The sequence below is a fragment of the Diabrotica virgifera genome, chromosome 4 (assembly GCF_917563875.1).
Source record: "Diabrotica virgifera virgifera chromosome 4, PGI_DIABVI_V3a".
Lineage (NCBI taxonomy): Eukaryota > Metazoa > Arthropoda > Insecta > Coleoptera > Chrysomelidae > Diabrotica > Diabrotica virgifera.
The window spans coordinates 179,821,188-179,842,121 of record NC_065446.1 but is presented as its reverse complement, the minus strand read 5'-3'; the positions used below and the strand labels follow the sequence as shown (position 1 = coordinate 179,842,121).

The window sequence follows — 20,934 nt, the reverse complement described above, 5'->3', positions numbered from 1 at the left end:
GCGAGACGTGGTTTAAACCAAACCGGAATTATCAGTTCTCGGGCTTCTCGGTTGTCCGGGAAGATCGAGCTAATGGCACTACTGGAGTTGCAATACTAATAAAAAATAAATTTAGTTTTAACAAAGTCACTCTAAGTAATATTGCAGAGGGTTTACAAGCATGTGCAGTGGTAGTTAAATGCAACAATTCTAATATTTCTTTCATATCCCTTTACTGCCCACCTGATATCACAGTATCAACAAAAAATTATAACAATCTTTTAAACAATACTAATGGCACATCCATCATTGGAGGTGATTTTAACGCCCATCATGATTTATGGGGTCATACAAAGTTAATACTTCTGGCGCAAATTTTGTTAATGCTTTAAATCAGTCACCTCTAGTTCTCCTCAATGACGGTTCACCGACAAAAATCTCTAGATTCGGTTACAAATCCGCAATATATTTAACAGTCTGCTCTGCAGATATCGTGAACAAAATAGACTGGTCAGTTAAGTCAGACACACTAGGTTCCGATCATTTTCCCATTATCATGAAACTTAATTTATCTGTAGTAACACAGGATGATACAATATATCCCAAAACTAAATGGAATACAAAAAAGGCCAATTGGCAACAATATCATTTCTTTTCTGACATATATTACAATAATATGCCTAATTTACTCAATACTAACGAAAAACATGAATTTCTATTAAAAGGTATCGAATTTGCGGTTAATCAATCAATCCCTCTTAATAAACCTTTTAAAAATAAACGTTTGCCGCCACCGTGGTGGGACGAGGAATGCAACATTGCAGTTGGTCGAAGGAAAGAAATGATACGCATGTATAAAAATAATAGTACAGTAGAAAATTTTCTACTTGTCAAAAAGGAAATAGCTAAAACAAAATTGTTTCTAAAATCTAAAGCTAAAAATTACTGGATGCAGTATTGTACTAAGTTGAACAAAAACACCTCTGCAACTGAGCTTTGGCAGCAAGCCAAAAAATGAAAAGAATCCCCATATCTACTTATAAATGTAACAATTTCGAATGGCAAGAACCATTTCTCCAAAAAATTTCACCGGATTACGTATGCAATAGTATTAAAAGTTTAGCCTGCGACAAGGGGTCTCCCAATCCACTCTTTGACGAGCCAATTAGTTTTAATGAATTGACGTTTGCATTAAAAAACTCAAACAACTCAGCTCCTGGTTTGGACCACGTCACTTACGATATGATCGGGTATTTATCTAGCAGGGCAAAATTATTTATACTTGAGATATTTAATGAAATTTGGTTACAAAACGGCACTATTGAGAAATGGAAACAAATTATAGTAATCCCAATACTCAAACATCAAAAAAATCCTAACCATGCCAACTCTTACCGCCCTATTTCCTTACTATCATGTATTTGTAAAACATTTGAGCGTATCATTAAACACAGACTTGAATTTCATCTACACTCTAACTCTTGTTTGCCTGCACGACAATTTGGATTCAGAAAACGTTTCGGTACTATAGATGCAGTATCCCATTTGGTTCTAGATATTCAGTTGTGTTATTCGAAAAATCAGTATTTAGGAGCAGGTTTTCTCGACATTAAAGGTGCCTATGATTGTGTAGATACATTAATATTGCGGAGAAAAACTATTAAATATAGAAATCCCTCCTAGAATTTGCAATATGTTATGCCAAATGGTATTGGATAGAGAGATATTATATTAGGTCGGTTAACAACTCATTAATAGGCCCTCGTTTAGCTTCGGTGGGTTTACCACAGGGCTCCGTCATGTCTCCTCTTCTTTTTAACATATATACTAGAAAATTGCATGTAAAAACTAATAATTATAACATCATACAATATGCTGATGACTTTGTCATATATAACACTGAAAAAAATCTCGAAAAATGTACACAGAATCTGAAGTTAAACATAAGTGCACTCAGCAAAATTTAATTCAATTGGTTTTTCACTATCAACAGAAAAATCAAATATTATGTTTTTTACAAGGCACAATACACCACAAATAGATACTATTAGCATTAATGAAATGAACATTCCTATTGCAAATATAGTAACTTATCTCGGCATTATTTTAGACAAGAAACTGAAATGGAAACCATTCCTCAACAAAATAGAAACAACAGTTAGCAAAGGAATAAACTTCGTAAAACTTATTCGAAAAACATGGTGGGGATCAGACCCACAAACATGTTTAATGTTCTATAAGTCCTTCATCAGGTCAGTTTTGGACTATGGGTGTCTTTTCTATGGATCGGCTAGTTTGTACATTTTAAAACGACTAGAGGTGATACAAAACGCTCTTTAAGACTGTGTTTGGGGGCTATGTGCTCTACCACTAATGAACCTTTGCGAGCGGAAGCTTTGGAACCTCCTTTAGATCTCCGAAGACAAATGTTAGCGGAAAAGTTTGTTCTAAAATCATATATAAAAGACCCGATTTTGATCCATAAAATTTCTATGTTAAACACTTTCGATGTAACAATAAAGTATTGTTCAAAAAAGCCGTCTCCCACTTTATGCACAGCTTTTCGAAATACTTGTAATATTAGTAACATTATTAAAAATCCACCGAAATCCGAATTTTTTAAGTCCTTAGAGATCTCAAAAATCGAAATTCCGATTTACTCTGAAAATATGTTACTTAGCAAATTCATCCTTAAGAATTATACTGCTAGATACCCTAACCATATACAAGTGTACACGGATGCTTCAAAACAAACACATGGAGTAGGCTGTGCTTTTTATATACCAGCACTTAATGTTGAAAAAAAAATTCAAACCTAATCTCATGACATCAATATTTTCCGCTGAAACTATAGCTACTGTAAAAGCACGCCAATACGCTGACAACCATGATATCAAAAAAATAAACATACTGTCTGACTCTTTATCAGTCCTAAAAAGTTTCTCTAGCCAACTAGATGCAAATTCTGTAAGCAGTAATCCCTTTATAATAGACTTAAAAATACTAATATCTGACCTAACGAGCAGACAATTCAATATAATTTTAACTTGTGTTAAAGCGCACATTGGTCTCCAAAATAACGAAAAAGTAGATGACTTAGCGAAAGACGGTAGTCTAAACGGCGAGGAAATTTCAAATGATATTGGGCTACAAGAATGCATTTCGATAAGTAAAATATAATTTAAAGAATAGCTGGAAATTAAGATGGAAAAATATTGCGTAAACCACCCGACATGTTACACACTGTTACATCCAGAGATCCCAACGCAGTACTGGCACAAAAATCAAGATTTGTCGAGATACGATATAGTTACCATAAGCCGTTTAAAATTTGGACATGCCTGTTTCCCGTCTCACTTGTTCAAGATTGGTCTGATAGAGTCTGATTTATGTGAAATATGTAATATACCAAGCGATTTAAATCATATTTTCGCATGTAACAAGTTTAACATAAATAGAAATAAACTATACTTTCAGCTGATGCAAGAAAACCTTTTCCCCCCTTACAATTTCATAAATTTACTGGCTCTAAATAAAATTTCAATCTTTAATAATCTTTTAGGTTTTCTCAAGTCGTGTAAATTAAAACTTTAGATTAGGATTAGCTTTGAATAACCTTTGTTTTTCTCCTGGTTGTTATAATATCCCTTGCCTCCGTGGTCTACCTATTCTGTGGTTAGTCACCCTGATCGATCCCTGGGTGTGAAAAGTGTTTTTCCTTTTCCCATCCTTGCTCGTTTTGGTTTAGTCATCTCGCTGCTTGTTAGGTTTAGATAGTTTTTAGTTTAGGATTTGGTGCTGGCTAAATGGGCATAGCTCCCAAGGGCAAAAAAAACCCTTTAGCCAATTTTCAGAATTTCAAAAGGTACAAGTTGTTTTGAAAAATACTAAATTATCGCTCTCTATATTTGTTTAGTGATTCATCGATATTGTCGTTTTATTGAATTCTCAGAATTTTATTTTACTTTAGTATTTAATAATTCTTACTTATTGTTGAAGTTAGTACAACTATGACAGCCCTGGGCACTAAGGCTATCTGCTCCCGGAGAGGGTGGTTATCCCTTATCCGAGGGGTGGAATAATTGATACGCTTACTTGTTGAGTTGGTTTATTTACACTCGCATTAGTATAAGCTGGTAGCACCTCACCCAAAGAACATCTCGTGTAGAAAGAGACACTATCTTTAATGTGGAAATATTACGTCTGATCACCAAAATAGAATGACGAATGTCTAATATAATAATAAAGAATTCCCTTGTTATAGTTTAACTGTTTATATATTTAGAAATGCCTATTCAGCATCGACCATGAAAAGTGTTTATAATTGACTCTGCAATTATTAGTGAATCGTGATCTTGGCTAACAATATTTATATAATCGAATGAAGGTTGTAATGTTGTTATGATGACATAAATACTGAAAGTAATTATCGTAGATAATTACAGGGTGTTTTTAAGATATATCTACTGAGTACAGATGAATTCTTGTACACCTTCCCTTTTTAGGAATTTTCCGACTACGGGGAGGGAAATTTGCAAGTCGTACTACCAACCCATACTGTGTTGTAATCAATACAAAAAATTTATTTTATATACAAACTTCCTAAGCCTACGCAAATACATAAATAATATAAAATGTTCGTTTAACAACATTGTTTCGTAACACTTGTCACTCACTGTGTTTTCGGATTGTAAGCATATAATCTATTCTTATGTATTTCCTTGATTTTATTGTTTTCTATTCTGATTTTACAATTAACGTTATTTACTTCTGTTATCGTGAAAGGACCTACATAAAGACTATCAAACTTACCATTCTCTTCCCTTTTTACAAGGACTAGGTCTCCTCTTTTAAAGTGTTGTGGTGTAGCTTTGGGCTTATTTTCTTCTTGCCGCTCTTTTTTGTCTTCCTTGCTTCCATTGCTTCTAGTGAATTGACCTATCGTGTCTATGTATTCTGTGTCCTCTGGTTTCGAAGAAGTGTCCGATATCACGTCTTCTTTGAAAAGTGTTCTATTCGGTTTGTTAATGTGACATTCATGGCATTGTTTAACGTATTTTCTTACGTCTTTTTCTAAATTTTTCCATCTAAATCTTGCTTTTAGCTTCTTTATTAGTCTATTTTTCTTTAAGTGTCCTCCGAACATCGGGTGATTATGGTATTCTTCTATTAATCTGTGTTTTTCTTTGTCATCTTTTATTGTTTCTGGTACTTCACATATGTATATTTCTATATTCTTCAATTTTTTATTTCCTTCTTTAATAAATTCATCAATTGTGCACATTTTAAAAATAATATCATTTACGTATATTTTTACTTTACGTACTGCATTCTCTACCGCCAGCTTATCAAGCTGTACCAACGCTTGGTTTAAATCGAAATGATTCAATCCTGTGGCTATGCTTTTGCTGCATTTTATTTTGTTTTTGGCCCTAATGCTCAGTCTTGGTGAGATTAGTTCTGCTCCAAAGGACAAAATTGGTAGTCTATGCGCCTCTAAATTATTTAGTACCTTCCTTACTGTCTGTTTGGTGGCTTCTGGCTGTAGTGCGAGTTCACTTTCAGCCTTTGTTTGTCTTGCTTCTTTCTCCTTTTCTTTTGCTTGAGCTCTTGTTATAGCTAGTATATGGGCGTTGTCTATGTATAGGTTTTTTAGTTGATGCAATGTTATTCTTGAAAGGCTGTCTGCGTAGTTACTTTTCCCTGTTATATACTCTATTTCGAAGTCATATTCTTCTAGGTCTAATCTGATCCTCGTGAGTTTTGAGGTTGGTTCTTTCATTGCAAATAGGTGTGTCAAAGGTTTATGGTCTGTTTTTACTTTGAATGTTGGTGCTCCATATAGATAACATTTAAAATAATTAATTCCCCAATGAATCGCTAGTAATTCCTTAACGATTATAGGTTTATTACATTCTCCTTTACTAAAACTTCTTGATGCATATGCTATAGGTAGGTCAATTCCGTTGTAATCTTGACTTAGGATTGCTGAACAACTCTCATTGGATGCGTCTGTTGTTAAGATAAACTGTTTGTTGAAATCAGGATATTTTAAAATTGGTGGTTTCTTCAGAGATGCTTTAAGCTTTTTGAATGCTTTTTCACACTCCTCGGTCCACGAAAATTCTACTCCTTTCCTCGATAATTTGTTGAGTGGTATGCATATTTCCGCAAAATTTTTAATAAAACGTCTGTAATAGTTGCAAAATGCTACAAATCTCTTTGTTTCTTCCGCTGTCTGAGGTGTCGGATATTGTTCAATTACTGCATACTTCGCTTTGTCTGGTGATACTCCCTCTTGAGAAAGATCATGTCCTAAATATGTTACTTCCCTTCTAAAGAATTGACATTTTCCTGGGTTAAGTTTCAAATTGAATTTTCGACATGTCTCAAATGTCTTTTTCAGGTTGTCTAAGTGATGTTTTTCGGATATTCCAATTACTACGATATCGTCCATGTAAAGAAATGCTTTGTCTGGTGTTAATCCTGAAAATGCTATCGACATCATTCTTGAAAAGCTATTTGGGCTTACATTTAATCCAAAAGGTAATCTGGTAAATTGAAATGCTCCATTTTCTGTGCTGAACGATGTGTATTTTCTCGATGATTTTTCTAATGGTATCTGGTGAAAGCCTGACATTAAGTCTATAACTGAAAACCATTTTGCTCTTCCTAGTTGATCTAATATCGAATCTATTCTTGGTAATGGAAATTTGTCTGTAACTATCTTCTTGTTCAGTTGTCTAAAATCTATGCATAATCTCCATGCTTTTCCTCCATCTATAGCTTTTTTCGGTACCAGTACTACTGGACTGTTGTACTCGGATGTAGATGGTTCTATGATTCCTTGGTCTCTTAGGTTTTGTACTTGTCGATTTAATTCCTCTGTTTGCGCATGAGGTGTCCTATAATTCTTGATATATACCGGAGTTTGGTCTTTAATTCTTAGTTTTTGTTCGTAGAAATTGTTACAGGTTAACATATCATGCCTTAGGGCGAATATGTCCGAATATTCCTCGCATAACGATACTAAGTTGTCTCGTATGTATTCTGGTATGTCTAATTTCAGTGATTCTCGTAATTCTTTTTTTCTGTCCTTGCTGTCGTTGACTAGCCTATATATATTGAATAGTTTAATATCCAACGTCCTGATTGTGCTTGCGTCTACATTTACTGTTTCGTACGTTGTGTTCAAAATTTTGATGTATGGATTATTACTTGAAATAATTGCTCTTGCTATGAATATTCCTGGTTGTATTTCTTGCTGTTCCACTATCCTGTCTTTCTTTAACGTTTGAAAAATTTTTACGATTCTGTAAATTTCACATCTAGGCGGTATTATTATGGTGTCATTGTCTATATTATCCAGAATTTTCGTACTAATGTAACAATCGTTGTCCTCTTTAATGTGCATTTTAAGGTTTGCGTAATCTAGTATACATTGAAAGTTAGAAATAAAGTCTCTCCCAATGATTCCGTCTGTTGGAATTGGAAAGTTAGGTTCTACCAATTGAAAGATGTGTTCGAATCGAGTTCCTTTTACTTCGAGTGTTGTCTCAACTTCTCCCATTGTTTGCAACTCTCCTTTAGTGACTCCTTTTATTTTCGCCTTTGTGTTTGGTTTCACCTGTTCCTTCATAAAATCTTGTGAACATTTTAGTATTGAAATGTCAGCTCCTGTGTCTATGATAAAAGTGCTTGTTTTTTCAAGAATTCCTGTTTTCATTCGTACAAAGTTCGTTAGGTTTAGGTCGAAGTTGTAAATGTTATATTTTATTTCTGCCTGTGTGCTTCCAACTTCTTGTTCATTCAAAACCCCAACTGCTGGTTTTCTTGCTCTTCTTGACTGTCCTCTATTTCTAGTAACCTTACGTTCCTGTTACGTCCGCCTCTCTGGTTTCCTCTGTATGTTTGATTGTTAAATTGTCTGTATCCTCTGTTCGAATAATTTCGTTGATTGTCCGTTGCTTCTCCTTCGTTCCGTTGTCCGAAGTTATTTCTTCTTCCTCTGTCATATTTGTTATGGTATCCTCTTCTGTATTGCTGCTGTCCTCTCCTATTCTCGTAGTTTGTCCTATAATTTAAGACTCTTCCTTGTGCATTTTCTTCAGTCGTATCGATCGACAAAAATTTAGATACTACTTCCTGCGGTGATGTAAAGTTACCTGCTTCCAGTATTAGCTTAGCTTTCTCTGCATTAGCGTTTCGTTTCATTGTTGTTACTACAGCTTCGGTCGTATATTTCTTTGCTAAGTCAAGTGGCATTCCTTCCGCTATGTATGCTACTTTTAATTGTTCTGCTAACTCTTCCACTTCAGATGCGTACACTGCTGCATCTCTATGCCCTTGCCTTTTTTTGGCTAATTTGGCTATTAAATTCTTCGGATTATCACCCTTTAATTCTTTCTTTAGTACTTCAGCTATCCGTGGAATTGTATCTTCTGTGGTTATTAGGTTCCTAGCCTTATTGGTGAGTCGCGTTTTTATTAGCGTTACAGCTGTGTCTTCATGACCTTCTGCCAATTTTCCAAGTAGTTCTAATGCGTCTAAAAATGGTTGTAATTTCCCTGCGCTTCCATCGAACTCGTTGGGCAATATCTTGCTTGCGATATTCAAAAATTCATTGATTGTCAAAGCCATGTTTAATATTGTTATATCTTGTTTTATGTCACCTTTTTCTCTTTTATTCCGTCGTTAATTATTTCTTCTTCTCCTTCCTCGTCGCTTTTTCCTTCTTCTATTTCCTCATCGCTTTGTTCCTCTTCAACTTCCTTGTCGATTGGTTGATGTATTGAACTTGGAACCACTGTTCTCACATTTACTGCTTGAAATGATCGTATAACTTTGTCTCTGATTTTTCCAAAATATTTGTTGCACGATTCCCTTTGTTTGTCCGAAAGTGCTTCCCAGTTTTTCCTAGTCAATTGTGTGAACTTGTTATAAGCTTTAATTAGCTGTGTCGTTACCTCTTCCTTTATGTCCTTAGATTTCGGAACTTTTTTCTTTAAGACTCTTCTGCTTTGCCTGTCTATTTCTTGTGCAATTTCCTCAACTATTTTGACAAAATCTTCCCAAGTAACTTTGTTGCTACTCATTTATACATAATTTTTTTTCTTTTTTTTCAGCTTCTGCACTTCTTAGCGAAAATATAAATTCGATAGTCTTACGGTGGTAGTATATAGATATATAGTAAAAAATATATAGAGATAAAATAATACGTCAATATATGGTAAAAATATGTAAAAATTGCAGTAGTAATAAAAATTCAAAAATAAATAACGTTATATTAACCCTTGTAAATAAGTAGTTAGAATAATAATTTAAATGTATTATGCATATAGCGTATATTTGTTATATCGTATATTTATTTTGATAGGTATATTTACGATAGCAAATATTAAGATCATAAAAAAATTGCAAAAATGTACTAAAAATCAGTAGTCAAATAATAAATGAATAAAAGTCAGCAAGGATAAAGTATACGTTGATAAATATGTAAAAATCATATAAAATTGTATCATTGCGTCCTATAATAACTTAATATGAGAGTAAAAAAATTCTTTGTATATTGATAAATATCGGTAATAGAATAGAATAATTAAGTAAAAATAGGTAAACTTGAAACATATATTAATGTAATTAAGGTAGCACATAATGTTTATACTTTATACTTTATATTAATCAGGAAATACCATAAAAATAGCTAATATGGACTTACCACTTTTACGCGTCTTTGTTCGTATCACAAGTCCTCGCTGCACGTTCCATAGCATTGTCCATTTTCCATTGTCCCACGATGTTCCATCTCCATACTATTCCATTTTCAGCTCCGCGTCGGCCTGATGTCTCCATCCATTTTACATATACCACACTGTTGTCTAAGGTGGTCTAGGTGCCTGAACATTGACGTGTTTCTTCATACCTGTCCTGTTTACCAGTCCCAAGTTCTTCCCTGGTTCTGGATCGCCATATGACAGCCCTGGGCACTAAGGCTATCTGCTCCCGGAGAGGGTGGTTATCCCTTATCCGAGGGGTGGAATAATTGATACGCTTACTTGTTGAGTTGGTTTATTTACACTCGCATTAGTATAAGCTGGTAGCACCTCACCCAAAGAACATCTCGTGTAGAAAGAGACACTATCTTTAATGTGGAAATATTACGTCTGATCACCAAAATAGAATGACGAATGTCTAATATAATAATAAAGAATTCCCTTGTTATAGTTTAACTGTTTATATATTTAGAAATGCCTATTCAGCATCGACCACGAAAAGTGTTTATAATTGACTCTGCAATTATTAGTGAATCGTGATCTTGGCTAACAATATTTATATAATCGAATGAAGGTTGTAATGTTGTTATGATGACATAAATACTGAAAGTAATTATCGTAGATAATTACAGGGTGTTTTTAAGATATATCTACTGAGTACAGATGAATTCTTGTACACAACAATTACGTATAACAACAAATTTTCAAAAAATTACTGCTGCTATGTCTAAGTGAGGAATATAGTGAAACGGGTCAGATTTGTAGGTTTTAGTAGTTCGGTTTTAAGCTATAGTCCACAAGCGGCTGGTTTTTTCTGGTAATTAAATATGTAATTAAAAATATTTATTTTTACTTAGATACAGTCGGAAAAATGAAAGAATACCCATGAACGAACATATAAAACACGCTGTATTTTCCTGTCACCGTGTCACATAAAAAATTGGCCAGCGCAAGTACATGTAATAATTATTATTACATGCACTTGCGCTGGGCAATTTTCTTTGTGACACGGTGACAGGAAAATACAGCGTGTTTTAAATGTTCGTTCATGGGTATTCTTTCATTTTTCCGACTGTATATACCGTTAGAGCAGGACATATCCTATGTCCTAAAATTAATGTTAACCAATTTTATTTACATTTCACCTTACAGGAACCCTTCTATTTTTATAACATAATGTTGAACAAAATGTTTGTATATTGAATGCAAAACAACCTTATAGGTACATTCTATTAACTACTTGCCTCCCAACTAAAATTGTTATCTTACTAAATTCATTAAAACCATGTCGGTCAGTTGTAAACAAGAATGGATCAAATCTCGCCGCCTTTGAAGCCGTCCAACAATATACGTTACTAATTGTAAACAAGAAGGTAAATTTTGCAGGCTTTAAAGCCATTTACGATAACTATACTTAAGCTTGTCACGATGTCATAGTTTAGCCCATCCCCTTATTATGGTCACGCACAGAGCCAATAAATTATATAAATAGGAAGTCTATAAATTATATAAATAAGCACACAAATAGCACCTAGCGATGCCAAAGGAATCCAAATACATATATACTGGTTGAAAATATACACTTTCACATAGAAAAATTGACATTCAAAAAAAGTGTGCATATTTGTATCCATTAAAAAGGTGTCCAATAATTTCATTTTTTCATAAAGAAAAATAAGAAGTATAGTAATGAACTAACACGTATATAGTGAAGGATTAATTTTAACATTACCTCTTATGTTTTCCCCAAAAATATTCAAGTTAATATGTCATAAATCCATAGCTTTTCAGTTTAAGATCGATATCAAACTTCAAATTCAAAATAATTACTTACTGTTGCATCGTCACTACCGGTGCCCACTGCATCACCACTGGGATGAAACTTGACACTGTTGACGTCAGATTCATGTCCCTCGAAGGATTGAACGCACTGCCCCGTTCGCATGTCCCAAATCAACACCATTTTATCGCAACTCTAGAAAAAGTCAAAATTTATAATAATAATTAAAAAATAAATATTTTATAATATGTTATATTTAAATATGTATATTAGGTATTGTATATTAAATATTGTATATTATATTGGATGTTATATATTGTATATATAGTGGAGGCATATTCGTAGGTAAGGTTGTCTACCTTCAGATTCTCAGGTTGATTCGACTTAAAATAATCTTAAAATTTACATTGCATATTGATTGTTTCCCACCTTTACACGTATCAGAGGAGTGTCAACTAAAACTGTCAATGTGACAGTGGTACTCGTGCGATACGTCTAAAGCTGGGAAACAATCAATATAATGCCATCTTTTGCGCTATTTTGCCGGTTATTAGCGCGCTCATCACTGCATATAGACAATATAAATAATTAGTAGGTTGCTCAATTAGTTCAACTGGATCAGGTGAAATCCTTGGAGAAGTGTAGATGTTAGAAAAGACAGGAAAACTGGATCACAGGAAATTTTTATTCTTCTACTATTATTTGTAAAATTCTAAGTCGCCACATATGGTACCTATATTATAACTTCGAACCATACAAACGATACAAAATATACCAGGATCCTCATAAATAACATTCATCAAAATAGGACGGATGCGTTGGATGGGACCTGTGGAAACAATGGAAGAAGGCGAAATACCAAACAAAATAAGTAGGTAAACAAGTACCAGTAGAAAGAAGAACAAGGTGAAAACCGCAGCTAAGATAGATAGAACAATTAGAAAATGATAAATATAACAACTTTAAAAATAAAAAATTTGAGAAAAAAACACGAAACAGATCAGAAAGGAGAAGCACACAAAAAGGGTCGAGCCAGTGATGATAATGATGACATGATATTTTGTTCACCATAAATGCAATAAACGTTATATATTTTATCCTTCGTTCGTGTGTTTGATAAATGTTTTCTACAAACGCACAAATGCGATTCTTATAATATTCTATCTGTTTTGAATTGGACAATTTACATAGGAGTCTATTTTTTTGCTGAAATCACTTCAGGGGCCTGATTCTAATTCATTTCGAGGTCACAATTTAATTTCGACGCCGCCATGATGGTCGCAATTTATAGCGATTCTTATGCATTTCGATATTAGTTACAACTGGGGATATTAACGTTATCATTTTGACACTGCTCAAAATTTGGGTTGGCACTATTTTATTGCTAAAATCGAATCTTAAGATTGCATATATTAGTAATATGGCGTATGACAAGTCCGCAGAAAGTGTGTTATTTTATTTATAAACAAATTAGCACTCCTAAATCTTCTTTTTTTTTTAATTAGTGCTCTGTAACTCCTAAGATTTTTCCTTTAAATCAAAAACACTCAAATAAAAATTCACCGTAATTTAGTTCTGCACAAAGTTATTTTTTTTTCCGATTTCCACAAAAATTTTACACGGAAAATCCGAGTTTTCTCAAAAAAATCTGCATTTCTCAATTAAAATTTTAGGGAAGTACTTAATTATTTATCAATAATTAAATAAATTGATGACATTAAAGATTTTTTATAGTAGATTATATAGCAGGAGGCCGGCGACAATTGTAACCAATAGTTTAGCAATACTTAAAATGTTAATTAAAAAATTTCGGTCGAAATAATAACCAGAAAGATTATGAGACAGCAGAATAACTATGATTTTCGTATAAAAAAGCACAGAAGTACAAAGCACAAAGTACAGAATTCAAATTGGACTATTTGAGCGGTCTCAGGAATGTTATAAAGAAACAATTTTTTGGCTTATAAACAAATAGAACCCCTCAGAAAATATTAGATTAAATTAAATTAAGTTAACGCTGTTGAAAAGGGCACGGCTTCTGTGCCCTTTTCGAAGAAAAAAAAATGAATTGCGAGGAGTGGTTCCAAGTATAACCAGTCAAATTTGACAGGCATTTGCAACAGCGTTATAAACAACAGAATTTCAATCTTTGAACCATTACCTTTTTATTCCGGTCCTCTTTGTACATACAAATTTTCATATCTTCAAGACATTCATAACAAAAAAGATTTATGTCACCAAGTTATTTAATTATTGATAAATAATTACTTCCCTAAAATTTTAGTTGAAAATTAAAGATTTTGTTTGGAAAACCCGAATTTTTCGAGGAAAATCTCCGCCAAAGGAAATCGGAAAAAATATCTATGTGCAGAATTAAATTACAGTGAATTTTTATGTGAGTGTTTTTGGTTTAACGTTAAAATCTTCTGAGTTACAGAGCAATAATTGAAAAAAGATTTCGGATCGCTAATTTGTTTATAAACCAATTAGCACACTTTCTTAGGACTTTGCATAGCTATATTACTAATATATGAAATCTTAAGATTTGATTTCAGCATGTCCAGCAATAAAATAGCTTGTACACAATTTTCCTTGTTTTATACTAATTTTCCCAGATTATTACCTTACATCTTTCATTGATTTGATAATTCACGTTGTGGAAATTCTAAATTATTATATTTCAAATTTAATACTATTCTATCTAATTTCTCCAAAACCAGCAAATGTCCATAAAACCCAGCCATATTAATACCTTTTGCTTTATTTTTCCTTGAAAGAACCAAACAAAACACATCTCCTAAACTAAACCTAACCTCGCTTTCGGCCATTCATTCATGTCCGTGTCACAATAATTTCGACTCGAAATTATAATATCAACCACTTTTTTGGAGTCGCAATTAATTTCAATAAGTCGCTATTTAATGACGTCATTTAGTTTAGTTCAACTAAAATCCGCAAGGCTCGTACAGTCGCATTTCAACGTCGCCATATTGACTGCGACTTGTTTTGAGTCGAAATTTGAATTAGAATCAGGTTCCAGGATGTACCTTGTACCAATTATCACGATATGCGCCAGTAGCAAAACCATAAATATGCTAAATTTTTTTATTTATTAAAATCTGAAAAAAAAAAATGAAATTTTTTTGCCTTTTGCGCCCATATTTTCGTCTGTAACTCAAGAGATATAACAAAAGAAATTATACAAGGTGAAAGTTTCGTTTTTCAATTTTACATAATATTTGGCTAGTTGGAAATTGAAAATTTAATCAAAAATGAATAATCATTTTCAATTTCGTTGCAACACGAAACTACAGCCGTATCATGATTCCAGTTCAATCAGACAGTGCAGCAAGCACCTCTACCGGTTTCGAAACTTATTTGTCTCTCATCAGGAGGCACATATGCTGTTCTCTCTGACCCAACTAGGACAAACCCCGGCGTGCAGTCACGGATTGCAACGAACGAAATGGCGGGGGTGCCCTAGCGGCAACTGCTAGCAAAAGACTAAGTTTTCAATCTAATAGCACATAAAACAACACCAAAAAATGTTGTTCCACATCCTACCAGACTGAAAACAATGGGAACCTTATCTGGTAACACCTCCGAGGCTTCTACAATTTGCAAGCCATAACGGATGCTGAGACTAAGGAAGATGAGGGAATTTTACAATTTATAGTTCACGTCCTATCTGCTCAGCGCGGTAAAGTTCCAACGAGAATGGTTCCCTTCGTACTCCCATCAGAGTAAACATTTTTTTTTTATTTTTTTATTTAACCTCCCAATTTATTTACAATATGTAAAACAAGTTACAATGAGTAAATGTTGTGACCACTAGTGTAGGTGACTTGGAGAAAATGATTCATTAATCATTTTCTTTACAAATATTTTACATAGATATAAAATTGTTTGTCTCTGGGAATTACGACACATATAACTAAAATCGCGATGGTAAATCACTAGGTGTATTTCGTCTAAGTCTTCGTCTGACTGGTTGTCTCATCAGGTTTCTGGCTAGTACATTTGGATGTTGTGTCAGTCTGTCTTCGTATTTCTGTGTGAAGTTAGTAATTTCTTCTTTTACTGTTGCAATTTCTAGATCGCGTCTAATAATATTATTTGCAACATACCATGGGGCATTTGTGATTATTCAAAGAACCTTCGACTGGAACCTCTCCAAGATTTCGATATTGGAGTTTGATGCAGTACCCCAAAGTTGGATCCCGTAACTCCATATTGGCTTCGAAATTGATTTGTAGACAAGTACTTTATTTTACTTAAACAAGTTCAAGCTTCATAAAAATGTGTGTTATCCAGTTTAATCTTTGGTCTAGGTGCATTCCAAGGTATTTGACAGTTGCTTGCTGTTTTAGTTGGTGGTTGTTGATATATACAGGCGGGCAGTGACCTTTACGGTTTGTGAAGGTAATATGAACCGGCTTTGTTTCATTTGTTTGAAAACTCCACTGTTTTAGCCAAGTTTGCATTTTGTTGAGGCTGGTTTGCAGAAGTTGAGAAGCTATCCGTGGGTCCTGATGTACTGACATCACTGCTGTGTCATCTGCATATGTAGCTGTCGTGGTTTGAAAGTTTGTTGGTAAGTCCGCTGTGTTACAATAGGTATAACACTGGCCCCAGAACACTGCCCTGTGGGACTCCGGATCCAACTGGAAATAGAGACGTGCGCTCATCTCTATGTTGTACAAAAAAGTAACGGTTATGGAGGTAGGATTTTAAAATTAGGAAGTGAGTGAGAGGAAGCATTTTTTAAATTTGTATAGAAGGCCTCTGTGCCAGACTTTATCGAATGCTTGCGAGATGTCTAAAAAGGCGGCAGTGCAGTACATTTTGTCTTCCAATGCTCGGTTAACAGTTCTGCATATCCGATGAACCTGTTCTATGGTTGCGTGTTGGGATCTGAATCCAAACTGGTGTGTAGGGATTAGTTCTCGATCTTAGAGGAGTGGTTGAATTCTTGAGAGTATCAGTTTTTCTAGAATCTTTGACACTATAGGCAGTAAGCTTATGGGTCGATATGATTTGACATCTTCCAGAGGCTTACCTGGTTTGGGAATTAGTATAATTTTTGCGACTTTCCAGAGGAGAGGGAAATATGCGGTTCTTAATACTGCATTGAATAATTGAGTGAGGTACACAATTCCTTTCCTGGGTAGTTGTAAACAACTACCCAGAGTAAACATGTAAATCAAAAATGAATAACCATTTTCAATTTCGTTGCAACACGAAACTACAGCCGTGTTTTATAGACGTGAATTATAAATTATAAAATTCCCTCATCTTCCTTAGTCTCAGCATCCGTTATGGCTTGCAAATTCTAAAAGCCTAGGAGGTGTTACCAGAGAAGGTTCCCATTGTTTTCAGTCTGGTAGGATGTGGAACAACATTTTTTGGTGTTGTTTTAAGTGCTATTAGATTGAAAACTTCTTCGTCTTTTGCTAGCAGTTGCCGCTAGGGCATCCCTGCCATTTCGTTCGTTGCAATCCGTGACTGCACGCCGGGGTTTGTCCTAGTTGGGTCAGAGAGAGCAGCATATGTGCCTCCTGATGAGAGACTAATAAGTTTCGAAGTCGGTAGAGGTGCTTGCTGCACTCTCCGATTGAACTGGAATAATGATGCGGCTGTAGTTTCGTGTTGCAACGAAATTGAAAATGGTTATTCATTTTTGATTTACATGGTTACTCTGATTTGAGTACAAAGGGAACTATTCTCGTTGGAACTTTACCGCGCTGAGTAGATGGGACGTGAATTATAAATTGTATCATTCCCTCATCTTCCTTAGTCTCAGCATCCGTTATGGCTTGCAAATTGTAGAAGCCTCGTATGTGTTACCAGAGAAGGTTCCCATTGTTTTCAGTCTGGTAGGATGTGGAACAACATTTTTTGGTGTTGTTTTATGTGCTATTAGATTGAAAACTTAGTCTTTTGAAAATTTAATGTTTGTTGTTTAAAAAATACACTATTCACAAAAATAATAACATAATTTACAGAACACTTGTACTACTCGTCTATCTATGGTCTTCTTTAGGTGTCTAGACCCATAACATTTCAAATTGAAGCGTGTTTTTGCAAAAAAAATCGTTGATGAGAAGTTATTTCTTTGGATATTTGTGTACCAGGTTTTGATCTGTGCACCATGTCTGCTTGATTTTTCAACGAGGAGGTGCGTTCTTAGAAAAAATTAGTAATTTAACGTCAGAACAAGCAGCCCAAATTGTAGCTTTAATTGGAGATGAACGATCACAGCAATATGTTCCGATCCAGCGTTCAAGAGCTTTAAGAAGGTATAGAGAAACTGGAAGTTACACAAGAAGACCAGTTCCATGTCGTCCCAGATGCGCGAACCCACGAAAGTGACCGGTATTTACATCTGTAGACTTTGCGTATATGTCATGTTACAGCTAGGAAACTGCAAAATGATCTTTCCACAGTCCGTAATGTTAGAATAAGTGTCAATTCGGTTAGAAACAGATTATGGGAATTTGGAATCAGATCCAGAATGCCTGCTACTGCTCCACTGTTAACGACTGGGCTAATATTCTTTTTACTGATTAGTCAAGATTTGCACTTTGTGGATCCGACAGACGTATTCCAGTGTACAGACGCACCGGTGAGCGATTTGCTCGGTGTAACATAAGAGCAGCCAGAGATTTTGGAGGTGGCTCCATTATGATAGGGGAGGCATTATGGCTTTGCAAGTCATAGATAATTAACAGTGTTTCGTAGGGAGTCTGATAGCTAATCGGTATAATATAGGAGAGATTTTTGAAAAAAATATCGTGCCTTTTGTTCCAATTATTGGAGATAATTTCGTTCTTATGCAAGACAACGCTCGCCCGCACGTTGCTAGAATAACAATGCAATATCTTCAAGAGTTCGGTATTCAAGTTCTCGATTGGCCAGCAGCCAGATCAGACCTTAGCCCAATTAAGCATGTTTGGGACTAACTAGAAAGACGCATTAGAGCCCGTATTGTCGCTCCATATCGCTGTCCCGGTGGAACAATGACGCAACTACAAAAGTGTAACTTTTCAGGAGAGCCAAAAATATAAAATTATTTTATTTAATACCTCATGCAATGAAGCACAATGGAGATACTGGATTAGTATTGCAGTTATACTTGGCCACCGTGATATCAGATGATATACTGTAACTCTACTACACATTCGAAATATTTTTCATCCCTAAATTTGATCCCCCATTGCAATTACGTCATTGTTGCCACAGTTATTTTGTGGCAACAATGACGTAATTGCAATTGGAGATCAAAAGGGATGAAAAATTAAGAATTTAGAATTTAGTTTTAGAAAGAAAAATTTAGAATTTAGTTTTAAAGATAATATCTTTAAAACTAAATTCTAAATTTTCATATAATATTCTAAATAATTTCCACAGACATACTCATTTTGTAAAATTTTTGGTTATCTAGTTAGTTCTGAAAGGTGGTGTGGAAATAAGGATAAAAAGTCATTGAAAAAGTTTATTAAACAAATTGAAAATTGTAGTAAAAGTAAACATTTTTACTAAAAAGGAACTTAAAAATAAAATTGAAATTACAAAAACATTTCAAAAAAATTGAATTGTAAAAGGCTTTACAAAATCCAGGAATTATATGTTTTGAAAGCAATTGTTTCAAATCTTTTAGTTTGTTATCACCTAAAGGAATTTTTGTAGAGTAAGCCCTACGCAGCTGGCATTTCGGTGAAAACTATTCGGACGAACACCGACTCTTTCTTTTTTGGCAAATATCAACTTTCGTCCACGTTGGTTGTTTATAACTTTCTTTATACAGGAAGTAATATGTCCCTTTTAAGATTTAAAGTAACATTACTTCAGTTATCATTAAGTTAACATCCAGTCCATTTCATTATACAGCGCTTTTACATCGTAAAACTCAGTGAAAGCCATTTCTTTAACCGTTAAAAGAGCTCCTGTTTTTTTAGCATTCTTAATTAATTCCTTCTTGACTAAGAGAGTATTACCAAGTGTTGGTGTTTGGGGATCTTGGTGTATATTTATGTCTGCTTCTTCTTCTTCTGATGATGATGATGATACCTCAGTAGTGGAAGGATGATAGTCGTCACTGGAAAATTTATCATGCATTTAAATCTAATAATATCATAAAAATAGTACTTACATAAAATGCACTTACGTCAATGTTAACTAACAATATGGAGAAATCCAGATGAAAATGACACAGAATACAGTTACGTCAAGGCTTCAATAACATAAAGTACAATTGCGTCAATGTAGCACCGTAGGTACAAGCAGACACTCGACCTATCGAAGCACAACTGTATATTATGTCATTGTTTCGCCGAGGTCGGCTGATTTTTCAAATATGACGCATCTGCTCCCTGGCGACTAAAAGCTGAACAACACGTCTGGCAGTGATCTGACGAATGGGGTAACCAAGTTTGGACCCAGTGACGACATAAACTCATTTTTTATAAATTTGCAGTTACGTCAATGTTCCACCAGGACAGCGATATAACCTTGATAAACTGAGAAAGGCTTAAACGGAAGAATGGGAAAATTTGGATTTGGAGTACATTTTTCCAAAACGACTTCAAAGAGAATGAGGGACGTCACTAGAGCCAGAAGTGGAAATACCAGATACTATTCCATTTGTCCTTGAAATTTCTTATTTCATAAATTTGAATTTTTTTCATTTTTGTTGAATAATAATTGTTATCTTAATTTTTTAGCATTTAAAAAAAATTAGGAGAATAAGCCACAATTTTACCAAAAAATGATTTTATTAACGTTTCGAAGCCCAAATCGGGTTTGTTTGTCAAAATACAAAATACAACTAAAATAAACAAAAATGTTGTTGCTAAGTAAAAAAATTCTTCTAATAATTTATTTAATCTGACTCATTTATATTGGCAATTCAGACGTATATTATACATTTTAAAGTAGAAGACTTTAAAATGATATCGTCAATATTTATGAGTTGCATCCCTGGGACGACTTTACTAAAAGATAGTTCATTCGATTACATGAAATCAATCCCAACTCAAGAATATCCGTCACAAAAAAATCATAGCATGTGATGTCTTTAAAAAGACAATCAAATGCAACGATGACAGTAAAATTCTGGCGTTAGAGATTCCATAGTAAATCACGAGGGAAAACCAGGAAAAAACCTCGTGATACTATCCCGACATCGTAAGTATTTGGTCTTACATTTAATTTACTTTCAAAAAAAAATAACTAATACCAAATTCTGACTTTAATATGTTTAAATTATAAATAATATTAATAATACATAGATATACAATAAATAATACTAAAATATAAAATTTGTATTAACTCGATATGTTATTGACTTACTAATCGTGGTATTTTCTTTCTATTGACTTCCTCTTTCAGTATGGGTAGCCA

The 20,934-nt window shown here is 34.1% G+C and overlaps 1 protein-coding gene across 1 annotated transcript in view; it reads right to left on the bottom strand.

Annotated features, from left to right (window-relative positions):
- Positions 1 to 20,934, bottom strand: part of LOC126883271 (guanine nucleotide-binding protein subunit beta-5) — an 84,436-nt gene that overhangs the window by 35,327 nt on the left and 28,175 nt on the right. Inside the window, exon 6 of the mRNA XM_050648601.1 lies at positions 11,587 to 11,727. Within this exon, the coding sequence (XP_050504558.1) occupies positions 11,587 to 11,727 (141 nt within the window). The remainder of the gene's footprint in view (positions 1 to 11,586; positions 11,728 to 20,934) is intronic.